Here is a 19,490-nt window from a genome sequence, read left to right as displayed (position 1 = left end):
ATTTTATTTTTATATTTATATATATATATATATATATATATATATATATATATATTTTTTTTTTTTTTTTTTTTTTTTTTTTTTTTTTTCCCAACTCACCACCCCCATGCCACAACACCTGGCACAGAACCTTGTCAGGTGCTTAGCTGACAGACTACAAACCTTTTTTCTAAGGCTGGGGAGATAGTGAGTAAAAGAAGGAACTGCTTGAGTCCCAAACAATGTTCCCTGTAATTTTTCCTGAGTGTGAGCAAACACACAAACTCCCTGAGTAGTTCCTTGGACCACTGTGAGCAACATCAGACGTGTGCACTGTGGTCACACCAGCGTCACATCCATTCAAGTTACATGGTTCATTAAAAGAATCAAATTACAGCATTTACATTTCTGTTAAAACACTTTGTCAACAGGAGCCAGTTGAAGGCTGCAGTGATTTTAGTGACACTACAATGTATAAGAGTGAAGTTATTGGATATTTGTCTCTCTTTACTGTTGCAGTGGTTTTGCAAATTGCAGACGGACCCTGTTCACTCCATAGACACCAATGTTATTCCTGTAGCTTGAAAGACAGCTACTTTTGATAAAACTGGGCTTGTAGCACATTGTCTGCCTTGCAACAATGGGAAAGAAGCACCGTTTATGTTTTGACAACCTATATCTAATGAGTTATTGATGCTGGAAGTCTGAATCAGTGAATATCTTTCCAACTTTACTGAACTTGGGGCCACTACCACCTAAGGAGTGATATATTTAATTCTGAAAAAAGCATTTAGCCATACTTAAAGCTTTAAGTGCTTTATTAACACGGAACTAAAAATTTTGTATTGTTTTATTATCACAGGTTCTGTCTGAAAAGAGGTGGCATCATTTTAAACAGTGAAATCAAACTAATAAAATGTAATGACCAACCAGTGAGTAATACTGGATTCTGCAAAAACATAAACAACTTTTTTTAAAAAAATCTAAATCTTATCTTAACACAGTTAATGTATTAACTTATTTTTGTGTGTATGCATGTATTTATTGATTTATTTAGTACTGTTAACATATCAGAGTTCTGAGTGAATTTTTCTTAAGATAGGCAAAGGCCATTTATTGATTACATATAGGCTCTTAAATGTTTATTAAAAACTGAAAAGCATTTAAAAAAAAACAACGTAGGCATTTATTGAGTCACTAAAATACTGTAGAGTACAGACCACATCAGCATGATTATAAGCATCCTCTGGTAAATGAACAACCAGATACTGATGTCTCTCACCATATGGACTTCAGGAGATGATGAGATGATGATAAACTGTGACCTACTGGTTGGATTCTCTCTGTTCTCATGTTTCTTACATGTTTGTCCCCTGACAGCTGGGTCCTAATGTTTTTTGAGCAACACACCATACTATGACGTTTTTACAATGATGGTTCTACTATGGAACCAGTTTGACATGTTCAGGTGTTCTTTGTGTGAAAACTCAGAGATTTCAGGGATCAGAAGGTGGTTTTCAACTTTCTTTGTTAACTTTCTGCTTCAACTTTAAACTAAATTTCCTTGACTAACCCCGCCCTCTGGACTTCCAGGAAGCTGTGTTCCTATTGGCTGTCCAGGTGGCTGCTTGGTGTTATCAGGAACACCTGAGCAGCTCAGTGTCTTCCTGCTTTATTTAGCTGCAGACAAACATTTCCTCTGGTTCTCTTCACCAGTGAACTGGGTTTGGCTCTGTTGCTTCAGTTTGTTCTTTAGGTGTTGGCTTGCAGCTTCCAGCAGTAAAATCATCTTTAATGTGTTTCTTGGTGTGTTTTAGGGCTTTGTACTGTATAGTTGTCTTGGTAAATGTGGTTCTTTAGCCACAGTTAGCACATGGTGTTAATGTGTGCAGTGATTAGTGGATTTGTTGCAGGTGAGTTGTGTCTTTATCTTGGCTGTAGTGAGTCTTCAGAGGTTTTTGGTCAGACACATTCTGTATTCTTGTTTGTGAACCAGCGTTGGTTGTCCAGAAGGTAAGAGTTCCTGTCCTGATTCTCTGTTCTCAGAGGTTCTCTGGTAGGCTGCAGGAGACTTTAGTGTTTGGGTTGTACTAGTTTGGTTTTTGTACGGTTTCATTTGGATGACTATCTTGAGGCCCCTCCATGTGGTTTAGTGAGGTTTTCTGGAACAGTTCTACAAAGCAACCTGCAGCAGAAGAGACTTTGAGAGTTTTTAGGAAGTTCTGGAGAGCAGACTTTAGAGCAGCAGAAACATTTGTCAGCAGTTTGAGCAGGAGAAGGTGAGCTTCAGAGTAGAAATGAGACAGAAACCTTCTTGACCCGTGTGGTGAGGTCCTGTACCAAGAGTTAAGATAAGATAAGATAAAGTTCTTTATTTCTCCCCACTCCAGGGGAAATTTACATTGTTACAGCAGCTTATGTAACAGTAGACATAGTGATAAGAATAAAAGAATAATAGAACAATAGTAATAATATTTACAATATATACAAGTGTGACAGATGAGGGTAAAGTGGCTTAACAGAAAAAATAAAAATAAAGTTTGAGCAGGTTGTGAAGAGTCTGTAGTTCTTTGGTCTGAAAGCACAAGAAGAGTCGACTCATTAAATGAGAAAACAGGAGATATTGTTGGTTCTTCTGTCACTCTGCAGTTTCCTTAGACTGAATATCAAGTCAACCTCCTGAGAAAAACGATCGAGTCGAGACTCAAGTTAAAAAAAAACTCGAAAATTGCAAAAAAAAAAAATAGATGATAAATGCGCAAAAAAAAAAAAAAGTATCGCGCACAGCTTAGAGGGAACAGTGGTCCCAAAACTGTTGATAAATTATTTCTCAATAAAACCTCATAACCAGTTACATAAGCACACCCTCTTTACTGACCTCTTTACCAATAAACCCCAAGACATACTTTGCCAAAATCCATAATAATCCATAAAATCTTTATTTGCACCAGCCCCATGTGAAAATGACATCAGTCTGTATTTGTAGAGCATCTCATGAATGTAGCAGCACCGTTTAAATGTTTCATAACACAGAATATAAGCAAAGAGTATATAGGGATACAGACAAACATGGGAAATAAGAAACGTGCTCTTCAATAGTTATTGTCATTATTATTACTAGTAATATTATTTTTGTGTCCACTACAACCCATACAATCATCTAGTGTAGTCAAACAGGAATGTGTGCATGGCGAATCAAATCCAAAACAATCCATGAACCAACGACCACGTCTTGATTGCACTTCATATTATTGACCACTAGATGTCCTACTCGAGCACTGTGTGTCATTGAGGCCTCGAGTAATGAACCATGTTTTGAATGAAGTGTCGAAGCTTCAACAAAGCCTCGATCAGCCATCACTAGCAGCGCGCTGTTTCCTCCAATCTTTGTGTGTGGAGCTTAATAACTATTTAAAAACTCCCAAAGACCACAATTGTGAAAGAAAAAAATTAGATGTTTTTCCATTTGTATAATTATATACTCTGTTCCCATTATATGTATAAAAAAATCACAATAAATATCAACAACAAAACAGCTGCTTCAAATTCTGATATTACTGCTGTAAATAGCCTGATATTTACAGAAATGCTCAGCTGTCTGCACTGATGTCAGTATGGATTGTAAATGCAGTGTTGAAATCATTCATTTAGACCAACAGATTGCAGAAAACACCGATGATATTAAATGCAGAGAACAAACATTAACTCCATGTATAATGTGACCTTAAAAACAACTGAGGGAAACAGCTGATCACATCAGTTGTCTCCTATGTTTACTTTCCACTTGTCAGATTCTCCTGTTGCTGTCCGAAAACATCCTCTGGCAGCCGATATAATTTTACCACTTATTCAGTTATTTACATAAATACATCATTCGGAAATGATCTCTTTAAACTAATTTTTCGGTGTTCTTCCATGATCTGACTGCAGCTTTGACACTAAAACACAAACAAACCAGGAAGACTTGAGTGTGTTGCTTATGTTTGCAGGAATTTTAACAAATTTATTTACAATTGTAAATGTCCTGTAGTATTTATAAAAGACGATGGATTTTGTATTCAGGCTATTTGTAACAGATTGGCATATTTGATCCCATAGACCACATGGTTTGTTTTTCTGTTATACTTTTTAAACTCAGCAAACTATGACACATTTAAAACTGTTCATGACAAAAAACCCCACATTTGGACCTTAAATATCCCAACAACATTATGTTTTGAGAGAGTTTCTCCAGGTGCACATTTAACATTTCACTGGGCAGCAGGCTGGCATTTAACATTCAACATTCAAACATTAAACGTAAAGCTTTGTTTCTAATATACAGGCTGAGATTAAGGCTGTCTGCTCATGTCAAACCGACAAAACTGTACGGAGATATCCTGTGCTGTATGTCCCCAGTGGGTACTTCAGCAGGTAAATCTTGTTTATCATTGAGCTTCAAATTTGATCATTAATGACAAATTTCATTCTCATCACTGTTCTCTGTAACATAAGGATGAATGGACTGAGCTACAGAGAAGAAGAAATAACCATCCGATACAATTTATTTGTAAAGTTTTACTCTTTAAACTACCTCACTCATATTTTAACATTTAAATCTTCTAACTTCAAATTATAAACCTTGGATGATCTTCATATGAACATAAACCTTGGTGGAATAATTTTTTGGTAAAATGCACCTTTAGATTTAACTTGAACCTGACCTCAAGCTAGAGCCCTTTATTCCCTTCAGCAAACTATTACTGAATGTTTCCAACTCCCCTGCTAATTACTTTCACTGATCCTGCATTCTGATGAATTTTTATGCACCGATTTGTGTCTTTTATGTATCAGTTTATGATGAAATTCTATTCTATTCTGTTCTATTCTGTTCTATTCTATTCAATTACTTAAGCAAAAGAATCTCAGGTTGAATGGATGCACAGGTTCTAATTATTGAAGGAGACGTAGTTAAAGATGTAATCCTGATGAAATAATGGACATTCCGGACAACAGCCAGTTGTTTTCTAAATGTTTCCATGAATAGTGTTTATTTAGTTTCCCTCTGTTGAAACCATCAATGATCCACAAAGAATCCTCCTGCATGTTTAGATGTGAGCTTCATTCATCTTAAAGTTTTAACATCACAGAAACTCTATTTGCATAGTTTTTTGCATTGATGCCAAACCTTGTGAAAACAGTTTTTGGATGGTGTGCAAATGATCAAAATGTACAAATACACGGCTTAAGGAGTGATGACAGGTGACTTGTGAAGTAGATCCGGACATCCAACATGAACTGCTTTGCCTTTTCACTTCTCCTGGGTGAGTTAATTCCTCTTTTGCACAGTGGATAAAATTTAATCAGTTCAATAAAATAGATTAGTGAGGAGAGCGGATAGCTTCAGTGTGTTTTATCGCTGCTGAAGCCACACAGCACTCTAAAATGTTTGTTTATCATCTGAACCTGCCTGCAGTGTCACAGAAGTTTAACTTTTTTCACCACATCTGATATAGACAGGTATGAAAAAGTGTAACATGTTGTTATAAATACATTTTACACACCTTTTACAAATTTATTTCTGTTTAAATTCCACAATGTTTTTCTGTTAAACCCTCTTATTACCTTCAAATTTACTAACATCTTTTATCCTTGGAGTTAATTTAACTCCAGCAATTTAAACCTCCAGGTTTATGTGTCAGGTTCTTTATGTCTGTTTGTTGACTACCTAAGTAGCCCTTTCAATAGAACACCCCCCCACCAGATCACAATAAAATCTCACTGACTGACCTTACGTTGGACAGAGATCTCTTTTTTAGTGATTTAATGGCTTTATATTATTTCAAGGTACATATTTTTATTCTCTATAACATTTGGAATGAAAAACTATTTCTGTTATCAAGAATAGTAACATGTATTATGTACCACAATTTCAAAAAATTTAGTGCCCTAAAGTTTTTTGAAGATTATAAAATAGCATGTTATGGTGACCTCAGTATCATCCATAACAACCCAAACTAAACTGTGTAAAATGTTGATGTTTCTTCTATGTTTTCTAACTAAAAACAACAAACACTGATGTGTACAACATATGTACAGGACATTAAAAACATATCATCACGTTTAATTTTATTATGTTTACACAGCTGTCCCCATTAAATTAGGAAAAGTCATTAAATATGAAGAAAAAAATGAATTCAATGATTTATTTAGAGGCGTTGAACATTAAAAGGGGTCAGATTGACTTCAACGATAACAGGAGGGTTAATCCTTTTCCTCTTATGTGAGAATACTTTCAAAGAAGGCATTAAAATTGAGTTGTTTTGTAAATTAAATACATTCTTTCTTAACCAATCTTGTAAATAATAAGTGTTTTTTGTTCCATATAGGTTCACTCTTCACCTGTGCCCATTGTGTTTTCCCCCCTGGTATGGATGATGATTAACAGCAGTGAAATACCAATAAATTAATCACTATTTCTGATACTGAATACATTTTTTTGCTCTTCTCTGCAGGTTCTTGCGACAACTACACAAACATAACTGAGCCGTGGCGGAATAAACTGTACACATCGTCTTCTTTCTCTGGTTTCCCAAAGGATGATGCGCATCTCGTTGGGAAGTGGTGGCGATTCACAGGCATCGGTGGAGACAGAATTATTACAGCATGCTTGACAGGCACTCGTGCTGGTGGCCATTACACCACTCATTTTCAATTTACATATCCAACAAATGAATCTGAGACTGTAGCAGAGGGAACGGCCTACGGTGATATTAGTACCTGCCAACATTATAGTATTAGGATGCAGTCGGTGCTTTGTCCTGGAGGATTCTACATTTACAAACCATTACAGCATCCACATTCCAGTTTGGTTCATGCAACATGTAAGCAATGATCCCACAGCATCATCCTTTGCTTTCTACTTCACTGTAGATCAGGGGTGTCAAAATCACAGCTTAATAACCTATAAATAACCACAACTCCAAATGTTTCCTTTGTTTTAGTGCAAAAACGTAAGTTCTGAAAATGTTCACATTTAAGGAATTATCTTTTTACAACACATCACGAACCTGAAATTTCTGAAGAAAAATAAATTAAATTTCAATGATTTTATTCCTCAGTTTATCATTTCCACATTACAACTTCCAGATCACAGAGTGTCTACAAAGACACAAACCATTCAGTCATCTGGAACTGAATGATATAGGATCTACTTTATGATCAAAACAACAAAAAAAGACAAAAAAGACAAAAATCAATAAAAACAAGACAAAATATTACAAAAATGAGACACAAAATGCCAAAAGAACAATGAACAATCTAGTATTTTATTTTATGATCAAAACAATTTGTCATGGTCTAGAAATTATTTTAAATTTATAGTTTTACTAATTTACAATCTGCAGTTAATGTCTCCTCTGGAATTTTTACACTTTGAGGACCGGATTAGACCCTCTGGAGGACTGGTTTTGGTCCACAGGCCGCATGTTGGACACCCCTGGTAATTCATCCTCCATAATGCATGTTATTTGTTTGTTTATGTGTGTTGTCTCTGTTAAGATCATCATGAGTGTACGTCCGACTCCTGTGGACTGCATGCTGAGTGCTCGGATTCAGGAGGTTGTATTTGTTCTGATGGATTTGAAATGATCCCACAAAACCTGCCGACACCGGATTCATACGGCTGCCTTGGTAAATAAATTCAGCTCACCTTGGAATTACACTGAGAAGCTTCATCCTGATGGTCTGCATTTGGTGAACAAGTATTGTGTTTCCCACCTTAAACTCCCATCTGTAACGTTTGTTCAAAGACATAGATGAGTGTACGACGACAGCAGGGATCTGTGGTTCTCATTCTACATGCAACAACACCATGGGAGCGTTCTTCTGCACCTGTCTGGACGGATTCGAGGCCCAGGATCCAGCACTACCACCCACAGGCACCAACCCGTGTGAAGGTAGAGGTTTTAAAAAAGCCTCAGGATGATCTTTCTTATGCTGCAGTTACATTGCTGTGTTCAAATCAGGAAAATTTGTTTGTTTTTTCAGATATTGACGAGTGTCTCAACAACATCTGTGGTGAATACGGAACCTGTCTGAACTCAGCAGGAAGTTTCAGCTGTGACTGCAATGACGGCTTTCTCAATGACGCTGACGCAGTTCCTGTTTGCCAAGGTCTGTTAACATATTTTTATTTTTAGCATCTAAAGCTGCAGTAATATCACTATGGATCATAAGGGTCATTCCAGAACTGGAGGACATTTGGGTTTCTAAATGTTTGAAAAATAAAACTTCTCTTTTACAGTTTTCTGCTCCATATTCATCAATAATAGGTATTGAGTGGCTCAGCTTCCACATCAATGGTAGCATTTTTATTCCATGTTTTCTGTGTTGTTTGCTAACCCTACTCTAATCACAGTAACAGGGTTGCTAATCCATGCTAATGTGATCTTTTTCTCAGCAGTAGAAGCTAGATATTTAGCTGCTGTTACTGCTGACCAAGAGGACAAACTGACTGATGGAAAACAGTCCAAAGAATTAGTCTGATCCTGATAATATGAGGTAGAGTGAGACATTCAATCAAGGCTGACAATGTGATGAAAAGATGAAAAATAGAAGAGAGGACATAGCTTTGCTCTACACATTCTATAGGAACACTGATGGATGATGGAAACGACAAAAACAAGACACAAAATGACAGAAACAAGACACAAAATGACAAAAACAAGACTGAAAAGGACAAAAACAGGAGAGAAAAGGACAAAAACAATACATAAAACAACAGAAACAAGACATAAAATGACAAAAATGAGACACAAAAGACAAAAATTAGATACAAAACAACAAAACCAAGACAGAAAGTGACAAACACAAGACAGAAAAAGATAAAAACTAGACACAAAATTACAAAAACGAAACACAAAACCACAAAAACATCATCAACAGGTTCTGCTAACATGTGGGACACGTTCCATGTATAATAATTATCATTTAAAATATTATGTAGATTTAAATGTTCCCACAATTACAAGAGACATCAATAAAAAAAACAAACAACAAAAAGGAGATTTAAATTAGATTCTAACTGTTTAATGAGAGATTCAATTTGGTCATCAGAGGGTGGGACAAGAGAAAAATGTCATTTTAGGGGAACTCCAGACTTATTTGGTATTTTAAAAATATTTTCACACATTCTTTTCTCCTAGTTTTTTCAGATTTGGTCTCAGGACAAGAACATTTACACAACTACTGCATGTTTTAGTATTTTCTACACGGATTATTGGAAATTTGATGGATGGGACGTAGAAGGTCCTCCAGCTCTGGAATGATCCGTATGTCGTTATGTTTTCCAGCAAGGGGGAAAGAAAAAAACACTAATATGGAAGCAAGCTTTTGGCTCATGATTCAGTTGAGTTTTTCTGAGTTCTTAAAACACGTGTTTGGTGCAGCTGGAGATGCACTGACTACATTTAAGTGGCAAGGATGCTGAAATGTTTTGTAAAGTGGCAGCACATGATGCTGTAAAATTCTGAATAGCAGTTAATACAATGAACACCTGAGGTCCCAGAAGGATGTGAAGGTTAAGACAGCAGCACGTTTATTGTGTTGACTGTAAATTACTGAGGTTTATTCAGTAAACGTGTATGAATGTGTATCATCATACTTGTGGTCATTTCGTTTGAAGAGGGAATAAATCAGACAAATGAAGGCGACAGAATCAACGGCAGCACTGTGGTTTGGATGGACTGTTTAAAACGTGTCAGTCACACACTCCCAGTGTTACAAAAAAAAACATGCTCTGGGTTTTTATAGGGCCGTGATTTCAATTATATAACCTCATAAAGGTGTCATCAGCCAATTGTTAGTTTTTATTGTAATTCCCAGCAGTATATTTTGTTAAATAATGTCAATATAATAGTATAATTCCATTTTAAGAGACTCATAGCCATTATATTGCACTATTCGACTAAACAAAAACAGAGCGTTGGATAGATAAGAATGAACAATCACAACAACACAGAGAGCAGAAATATGCGGTTGACAGGAATTTTTGGGTAGATTTTAGAGTGAAATCTTACCAATGTGCTAACATTTTTGCCCGTATTCAAACTTTCCTGCTAACCATGCTAACCGTTCCTCCCTCAGACATCGACGAGTGTTTCAACTCCACCGTCTGTGGTCCTGATTCTGTCTGCACCAACACGCCTGGAACTTATGAGTGCGCCTGTGAAATAGGATATGAACCGACGGATCCAGAGCAGGACCCCAGCGAGACCAACATCTGCCTCGGTATTTGCACTGAGACCTTATCTGGCATCGAGGACCCAGCGGTCGCTCCACATTCATTTCCTTCCCATGTTAAGCAAACCAAGGTGTTGTGTACACAGAGGATGGAGGTGCAGTGCAGGTTTTCAGCATCATGGAAAACAGTGTTTGCTATCTGTGTATTCGGTAGATATCGATGAATGTGTCAAACACGACGCCATCTGTGGTCCTAACGCCAACTGCACAAACACAATTGGATCTTACACGTGCACCTGCCTCAGCGGTTATCGGCTCAACAACCCCAGCGTGATAGCCAGCTATGCTAACTCATGCACAGGTGATCATTAATGCCACCTATGACTTTACTGTCGAATGTTTTGCTGGTATGTTGTTAATGTTTCTCTCTCTACAGATATAGACGAGTGCTTTGAGACACCTGGAATATGTGGCAGACAGACCATATGCACTAATGTACCGGGCACCTTTTACTGTTCCTGTCCTGAAGGATTCTTCCCTTCAACGGGAATTTTGTGGATTTTGGGCACGTCGTTCTGTGAAAGTGAGCTTAGAATGCAAAGTAGATACCACTTACACAGTAATACTCTGATGTGTCAAATGATCTGTACATTTTTACAGCTTTTCTTTATTCTCTAATTCAACAGACCTTCAGGACATTCTAAATGAGATAACACCCAAAGAGGTAAAGTTTGCATCAATAATCCAACATTTGCAAACAGTAAACAGCTGGATTTATATTCTGGTATGGAGTCTATGCAGTGGCCTGCTCCAATGGGAGTGTTTATTGTTGTGTGGTGGAGTATTTACCATCAAAATGCTAGTTATAGATGGGTTTCTGTGCCAGTTTCTTTGTGTACTTTTAAAAATGGAGGCTGGAACTGAGCAGATCATGGCAAAGGCCCTAAAGCACTAAACAGACTGAACTGAGTCGTAGTGCTTGAGTCTGTGAGTTCCTGTTTTCTTCTCTATCCTGTCCATTTGCAAGGTTTAGAGAAGTTTATTTGTAGAGAACAATTCATACATGAGGCAAATCTAGGGGCTTTACAACGACAAATAAATACGTTCGGAAAAATAATTTAAAGGTAGACAAACGTTAAAATCATAGAAATAAAACATAAAAGTAGTCATTCAGATCATAAAAGTGCATTAAAAGACAAGAAGCTAGATCGAGCATCTAAGACATGGGTGTCCAACTCATCTTAGTTCAGGTCCACATTCAGCCCAGTTTGATCTCCAGTGTTCCAGACTAGTAAAACCACAGCATAATAACCTATAAATAACCACAACTCTTGATGTTTACTTTGTTTTAATGCAAAAAAGTACATTCTGAAAATGTTGAATCTTGAGTCGTACCTACAGCATAGATTCATTGCAGAAATATAAATTAAACTCATGGAATGTGAAAGATATTGTCCAAAAACAACAACAACAACAAACGCTGAAAAAAATAACCCATACTCCAAAGAATCTCTTAATTGGATGCACAAATGTTTCTAGTTGCAGCGTCTTTGTGCTCTTGGTGATTTCAGTCGGTATAAAGCCTGTAGCGAGCATTCAACACAGCGACACACTAAACCAGGGAACCAATACACTCAGCAATGGGAGCAGACTTGTTTAACAAGTTTGACATCTTGTGAAATATGCATATATATATATATACATGCCTCCTTGCCAGGAGTTAGAGGAAAAACTTTTACATGTTAGTGTAGTTTAATAACCAAAACAAGTACTGGATGTCAGAATTTCTGGTAGGTTGATTTGTTAGTTTTTGTTCAGAGCCAGACTACCTGATGCCCTGTTTCTTATCTTCACACTAAACTGAGTAAATCAGCTGCTGCACAGATGTGAAAAGTCATTTTCTCACTTACCTCCAAACAAATAAAGCATATTTAATAAACTGTCCATCCTATAGTCCAGCTGCTGTCGTCTGAGGTTTGGTTTCTGTATCTGCTGCAGGGAGAGACGAAACAAAGAGCTTTTCTGGGCCACATGGAGCAGCAACTGATAGACAACGAAGGCATCATGGTGCCAGGCCCGGTCAGTAGAAAACACAACAGAAACAAAATAAAAGTAGATTTTACTTCATGGTAGGGAAGCAGAAATATAAATCTGCTACAAGTCTTGTCATTTCACTTAGTTATGGTCGTTTCTTAAAGTGTGCAGAGCTATTTTTACAAAAACATCATTAGATTAAACTGTGACAGTATTTTCTTTCTTCCTGTTTCTCTGCAGACTGTGGCAAACAGCTTGTCGGCATCGATGGTACGTGTTGTTCCATATAAAAGCTCCGTCACCATGATGATATTTATCCTACTTTCTGTTTTCATCGTCAGCCGGGTCACTTATTTATCTCTGATGTTTGTACCTGTTGAAGGAAGTGTCAGGTGTTGGACCACTAGCCAAGTCGATCACGGTGAGTAGCGAAGGAGATGGAGAGACCGGCAGCGTGATTCTGGGCCTCTCTGACCGTTTAGTTGCTGCGATGGTTCAGCCGGGTCAGAAGCTCAACAAGACCAACATAAGGAGTTCAACTCTGGGTATGTTCACCTTGGTTTACTGGAGATATTCACTCTGTGTGTTCTGGTTCACCATGAGATGAAGCTGCTGAAACTAATCTGTGTGTTAGATTTAAGTCTTGAAACTACCGGGCCTGGGAGCGATTCTGTGGAGAGGTCTTCTCTGTCAGCCAAAGGAAACACGATGGAGATCAACCTGGATGGTCTGGCCAAAAACAATAACGGTGAGGAAAAAGCTTGTTATAAAAAATGACGACAAGCACCAAAGAATACAGTTCAGAGAAAAAGCTATAGTGGTAATTGTTGCACCCTTATTGGCATTTTTCTCATGTTCTTGATTTAAAGATGGCAAATAACCTGCCCAAACATGATGTGTCTTTTGTAGGAAATATGCATTTTAAACTGAGAACTCTACTCTGTGGAAACTGCACTGCTTGTACTTTAAAGTGTTGTTGGTCACCTCCATCTTGTGGCATTCTCAGGTTCTGCAGCAGTCGCCTTCCTGACATTAGATGGGATGGAGAGTCTTCTTAGTCACACATACTTTAAAACAGAAAACAGGACAGAGATGTACTCCGACGTCATCACCGCTATCCTGCCCTCCGTGAACAACACCAACCTCACCGAGCCGGTCAACTTCACCATCCAACACAGACAGGTGCTGCCTCGTTTATCCAGGGTTAAGATCACACTAGTCGGGCCATTTTTCAACAGATCTGAAAGTCTTTGTTTCTGTGGTTTAGAGAAACAGGCAGGCAGAGTCTGAAGCTGGTATGGTGACCTGTGTGTACTGGGAGGACAAAAGGCTGGGAGAAGGAAGCGAAGCAGCAAAACAGAAGATCATGCGTTGGTCAGTAGAGGGCTGTGGGGTTGCATTCACCAACGAAAACTACACAGTGTGCAGCTGCTCTCATCTCTCCACATTCGCCCTCATTCTGCAGATTGCAGAGGTATTACAGATTACATTTACTATTGCTGGTTGCACCGTTAAATGCTGTGTTGATTACACTAAGTTTATGTCTGTGTGTTGTGTTTTCTCAGCCTCCACCACAAAGTGATTTCTTAGAGTGGTTGAACCGGATGTGTGTGATTGTCGGACTGTTCTTCTTTGCGTTGGCCATCTTCACCTTCCTCCTGTGCAGCTGGAACCCCAAAATCAACAACACAGCTCGTCTTCACCTCTGCCTCAACCTCGGCTCGTCTCATCTGCTACTACTGTGGAACGACAGATATCTGGAAGACGAGGTACAGTCAGACTGAGACACTTTAACATCTGTGTGATGAAGCTGAGCTGAAGGTGTTTGGAGAAGGATCTGATTGGTTTCAAGATTCCCTTTCTGTGTCCCTACAGCTGGCCTGCACTGTCATGGCAGGACTTCTCCACTTCTTAGTTGTTGCCAGCTTTGTGTGGATGCTGCTGGAGGCCCTGCAGCTTCATCTGCTGGTCCGAAGGCTCTCCAAGGTGCAGGTCATCCAGAGAGACGGTCTCCCCAGGCCGCTGCTCTACCTGATTGGCTACGGAGTTCCGTTTGTGATTGTGGGCGTTTCTGCGCTGGTGTATTCTGACGGATATGGTGCTACTGAAGCAAAGGCGTATGTAGAACAATCAGGAACACACAGATTGATTCACTCTGTTGTTTTTAGTGTTTTTAAACATTTGTTTGAGGGGTGACAGTGAGGCATATGACTCATGGTTGGAATCGAACTGGAAATGTTGCAGTTAAAGTCAACTCATGCAATCTGTGTCTATGCTGGGTACATAAAGTCTCAAATTTGGTTTACGAGGGTCCACATGCAGCCCAATACTGGGACTGCATCGCAAACATGCCAACATGTGCCACAACAAAGGCTTGTTTTGGGGATGCGAAGAGCTTCTCTGTGATTCATACCATTTTTTTTAGCCTTTGTTATAGTAGACAGTGGAGAAAGAGACAGGAAATGGGTGAAGAGTCGGGTAAGAACATGCAGTAAAAGGCCATGGGTCGGACTCAGACCATGGCCACGGCATCAGGGACTATAATCCCTGCTTATGGGTCATCCGCTCAGCCAGTTGAGCTACAGGGGCGCCGATCCATACCTTTTTATCTGTCATTAAGAGAGTTGAAACGGTACTAAGCAGTCACCTTTTAGGCTCTAAAGGTTCTTTTGTTTGCAGCTACATGCTTTCCATTGACAGAGCCCAAACACTGGGAAATTCTGAATTCTGCAGCTATCCTGTGCTTTGTCTGTCTATGTTTTAGCACACTACATTACCATGGCGCTACAGATCAAAGTCTTTTAGAAGCATCCACAGGAGCCTTGTGTGTTTTTCTGTGTTTGATATGAAGGGTAATTTGACAGTTTGTGTGCAGACTGGCGTATATGGACCTACTGTAGCATCAACCACGTGCATGCATGCCGTCCGGTTTCATTGGCATCGAGATGAGGAAACCATGAATAAGCCATTATGATGCTGCCAGGATTCTCTGCTTCATTGTCTTCAGCATTGAAGATGCTATATGTGACTATTTTATGTTGACCAGCCTTTCCCTTCCAGTGTTCCCCACTTTTAGGCTGATGTCAGTCAGCTGCCTCTCCAGTGAGTCTCTTTTCCTGCGGTTAGACTTAAACTCCACCATCATGGCCTCATGTTGTCGATATTACTCCTTGTTCTAAGCTCCAGGAGGTTCACTGCAAACTGGAGGGCCGCTCCAAACAGAACCTGCAAATGATGGAGAACTAGGTCATGTGCCGAAATGCCAATAAGCTCACTGAGACACAATGAAGTCAACCTGCTATTAGATAATCAGTCAAAGTCACCAACTGCAGTTAAAGTTGGTGGAGCTGAAATCATCTGCAACATGAGAGACTCAGTGGAGGCAGCTGGAGGATGATGAGGGGAGCCACAACAGGAACCGACATATAGCACCTTTAATGTATAATGTAGCTAATGTAATTATTACTTGTGTAGGACTGGATAATACTGTGTCATGCATGTTTGAATTGCAGGTGCTGGCTGTCTGAAAAAAGACACTTCAACTGGGCTTTAACAGGGCCGGTGATAACTATCCTTGGAGTGAGTAATAAAAAAATATCTATTTTCTTGAAGTGATCATTGGTCACCTCCAAACTCAATCTAAATGTGTTTCTTCTACCAGCTTAACTGCGTCCTGTTTGGAGCTACTTTGTGGAGTCTGAGACCCACTTTGGCCAACATGAAAAGTGACGTCTCTCAGTCCAAAGACACCAGGTGTGGTATGCACTTTATTAGATGAATAGCTAAGGAGGATGACTGGAATTGATTTGTTTGCATGCAAAGACTGTCCCTTGGCAGGGGAGACTAAAGAAACACAGAAGAGCATTGTTCCTCAAAGTAAAAGTTATGTAACTCTGGTATACAAATTACTGGAAATTGTCTGCTTCTGAAATAAAATGGCTAAATATTACATACTTTGATAAAATGAACTGTAAAACAAATGATAAAACTGATGATTAGCTAATGTTTCCAACATATTTAATCACAAAGTTTTATTATGTGTATACATGTACAAAAATCTGAAAGAATGCTTATATCTGAAGGGTCCAAGTCCTGGCAAGGATTGAACAAAAGAAATCTCATGACTTATTGTATCTAAATATATTAGGAAAATACAAACATCACTTAAAACAACAGTTATTCAGTTTATACATGGTGCTTTTTGGCCTGTCTCTTGTACCTGGCATCAGGATCAGGACCTGGTAGTTCTTCTCCATGAGGTACAGGGCGCAGAGCTGATAGAATATTTGGATACTGCACAGTCCATTTTTTTTTCTCGATATTCCGTTTGCAACTGGGGGAACCATACAGCAATAGCAACCATTACTGTGATCTGTTGGTTCTCACCAAACCATTGGAGCTGCAGAAGGCATAGATTTTCTTTTTTTGGGGAGCCACTGACAATAATTAGTTGTACATGTGTTCTAACAATAACGTGGTGCCCAACTCTGGTCCTGATCCCTTATTTTACATCCAAAATAAAGATGATATGCCTTTTTCACAGCAGCCGTTACACTGATTTAAAGGTTATCTCACCACTAATAGAACAGAAGTTCTCTGCGTTGTTTATCTCTGGGTCCCCAGGGAAAAAATATGAGACAATTTGCTAAAAGTACCACACACTGACAGAAGCTGCTACATATGACTTGGATCAATGGCTTCTGAAATGTAAAAAAATATATAATATGCCAAAGTGGGCATGTTCTATCAAAACGTTAGCACAAATGAATATGTTCCACATTGCAGAAATGTTTGGAGTCAGAACTTGTAGCTCAGACACAATTAAAAATCACTCTCTCATTACTTCGTATGGAATTTCAATATTTGACTTACTACTGTATCTTGAGAACTTGAGTCGACCATCAGTTTTGACTTATTTTTTCTTTTTTAGAAGGTGAAAGTAGGTAAAGTTTAACTACTTTTATTCTGGAAGCATTTTGCTTGTAGAGCAACATTAGAAAACACAAGGTGCTTTGACAGTCAAAACACAGAAATAATCAAGCAAGACATAAGGAGACAAATCAGAGCAGTCAAATAAAATAAATAGTAAACATGCTAATAAGTTAAATGGATAATTGAACAAAGGAATTAGGTAGTTTAATTCTTGAACAATAAAACTGAAGGTTAAAAGTTAGGAATTAAAATAAAAAAGAAATAGAAAATTAGATAAATTAAAGATGACATCACACCAAAGAAACAGGCAGCTAAAATTAAAATAAAATGAGAAAGCACATCTGAAATAAACAGGACATAATAGAGAATAAAACACTAAAACTAATTAAAGCTAAAAGTAAACCTCACGTAAGTTTATAAAAGTGATTTTTAAGAAGTGATTTGAAAGAAGCTAGTGACTCTGCAAACCTCTTCTCCTCAGGCAGGTTAATAAATTAAATTAGCTAATAAGTAGTTAATAAATTATACACATGATTCATATTTTTCTATTTTATACCCTTTATGCACATGATTGATCAAATCTGGTAAATCTTTCTGTCTTTCTGTTCACAGAGTGATTGTGTTCAAGATACTGGCCCAGTTTGTTATACTGGGATGTACCTGGATTCTGGGCCTGTACCAGACAAACCTCTTCTTCCAGGTTCTCTTCATTGTTCTCAACTCTCAGCAAGGAACCTTCCTCTTCATCGTCCACTGCCTGCTCAACAAGGAGGTATGCTCTTCATGTAAATGGATGGGGTTAATGTTTTTGGCTCCAATGTGTCTGAAAAATGTGCATTTTCCAGGTGAGAGACGAGTACATCAAATGGCTGACCTGTTCCTTCAACAAGCCCAGAGAAGGAGGATCAGTGGTGAGTTCTACTGAGAAAACAGGACTGTATAATACCAAAGACCCTTTAAAAACCATGAAACATTTAAAAAGAATTAGATCTTTGTAGTGTCCCCCGTAATCTATTTGCTATTTAATTATTTTAGCCCAGACAAAACTGTTCACTTAGGCAGGACAAACTAATCATTATCACACTGATAATGCACAATAACACACTAAACTAAAGCTGACCCTGCATGCTGCTCCCTGTGCTGTGTCACATTTCAATCTCGACTCTTTACAGTCCATCTAAAATGTCTTGTTCAGTGTATACAATAATGTGAACGCTGTATTTTAACAGAAAGATGTGCCGTCTGTCTCCGAGGACGTGGACAAGGCCGACTAGCAGACCAGCTGAGTGGAGCAGTTCCTTATTGTTGTTTAGTTGTTGTGGCCTTCAGCTCTGTCTGCTGTTATTCATCGTGGCATTTTCTGGTTTTGATTATGTTCACTAGAAACAGTGATGTTATTTTCCTTTAAATAATTATCTGTGGTTGGTTATTTAGACCATGTTTCTCAATCATCCAGGAACTTAAACTGCAAAATTATACACATATGTACATGGCTTTAGGAATCTTCTAATAGAGAATTCACAGCAGCAATTACATGTCAACTATTTACCTCTTGTGACAGGACTAATAGTTACGTTTGTAGATTTATTTTCCATTTCCATCGACCTCTCATGTGTTCTTCCTTGAATTAAGTTACTTGTAAAAGAGGATTGCTCTGCGTGCACTCGCTGTGTACTATAAAGCTTCTTGCATGACATATAAGCAGTATTTTTGTGAATACGTTTGTACTTTTTGTGCACCTTGCCTACTGGACTTTTTGTTCTTTTAAATCCACAATAAACGTGCTTGCATCAGAGTTTTCAGAGTTGTTCACTGAAAAACACTTGAGGTTTTGACACCCTGAAGATACCTTTAAGCTGTTTGACATGTTAAGGTCTTGGTAAGCTGTTAACATGTTGCATTATTATCATTATTATTATTATTATTATTTCAACAGCTTTAATTAGAGTGCAGGCTTCTCATCTTTACATTGAAGAGGACAGCTTAGATGACTGTTTAAGCACAACTGCATAAAGACAAAACTGTATTTTGGACATGTCTGTACAATAAGCCGGTCCTGCTTCAGACGAAGTTTGCTCCTGAAATCCTCTTTGAGGCTCGGCCTAGTTACTGTGTTTACACTGTCAGTCTCTGGAAATGTAATTTAACTAAAGCTTATAAAACTTGCAAATGGTTTTAAATTCATGCTAAGCATTTGCAAATTGTTGTTTACCACAATCCAGCCTTGTGCTGTGGCTGCTAGAGGTTAGGCTATTTATTTTATTATTTATTAACCTTTATTTAACCAGAAGAAATATCATTGAGATTAACAACATCAAGATAGG

General features: G+C 38.3%; 1 protein-coding gene across 1 annotated transcript; it reads left to right on the top strand.

Moving 5' to 3' along the window:
* Window positions 1-5,227: 5,227 nt before the first annotated feature.
* LOC111587537 (adhesion G protein-coupled receptor E1-like) lies at window positions 5,228-18,961 on the top strand. The gene is made up of 23 exons (XM_023297549.3): window positions 5,228-5,282; window positions 6,348-6,386; window positions 6,474-6,842; window positions 7,519-7,650; window positions 7,770-7,916; window positions 8,008-8,133; window positions 10,105-10,248; window positions 10,415-10,561; window positions 10,637-10,783; window positions 10,887-10,924; window positions 12,199-12,279; window positions 12,475-12,504; window positions 12,617-12,779; window positions 12,869-12,982; window positions 13,241-13,416; window positions 13,502-13,708; window positions 13,800-14,003; window positions 14,110-14,351; window positions 15,747-15,813; window positions 15,896-15,987; window positions 17,779-17,938; window positions 18,012-18,077; window positions 18,396-18,961. The coding sequence occupies exons 1-23, from the start codon at window positions 5,252-5,254 to the stop codon at window positions 18,438-18,440; spliced, it is 2,967 nt and encodes a 988-aa protein (XP_023153317.3). The 5' UTR covers window positions 5,228-5,251; the 3' UTR covers window positions 18,441-18,961.
* Window positions 18,962-19,490: the final 529 nt, after the last annotated feature.

The sequence above is a fragment of the Amphiprion ocellaris genome, chromosome 19 (assembly GCF_022539595.1).
Source record: "Amphiprion ocellaris isolate individual 3 ecotype Okinawa chromosome 19, ASM2253959v1, whole genome shotgun sequence".
Lineage (NCBI taxonomy): Eukaryota > Metazoa > Chordata > Actinopteri > Pomacentridae > Amphiprion > Amphiprion ocellaris.
Note: the sequence above shows the minus strand (reverse complement) of the source record. Positions and strands in the feature narration are given on the sequence as shown.

Coding starts and splice junctions, on each gene's coding strand:
- LOC111587537 (XM_023297549.3), top strand. CDS start 5,252: ATGAACTGCTTTGCCTTTTCACTTCTCCTGG. Junction 6,387..6,473: donor CCATTGTGTTTTCCCCCCTG/GTATGGATGATG, acceptor TCTTCTCTGCAG/GTTCTTGCGACAACTACACA. Junction 14,352..15,746: donor GGTGCTACTGAAGCAAAGGC/GTATGTAGAACA, acceptor TTTGAATTGCAG/GTGCTGGCTGTCTGAAAAAA.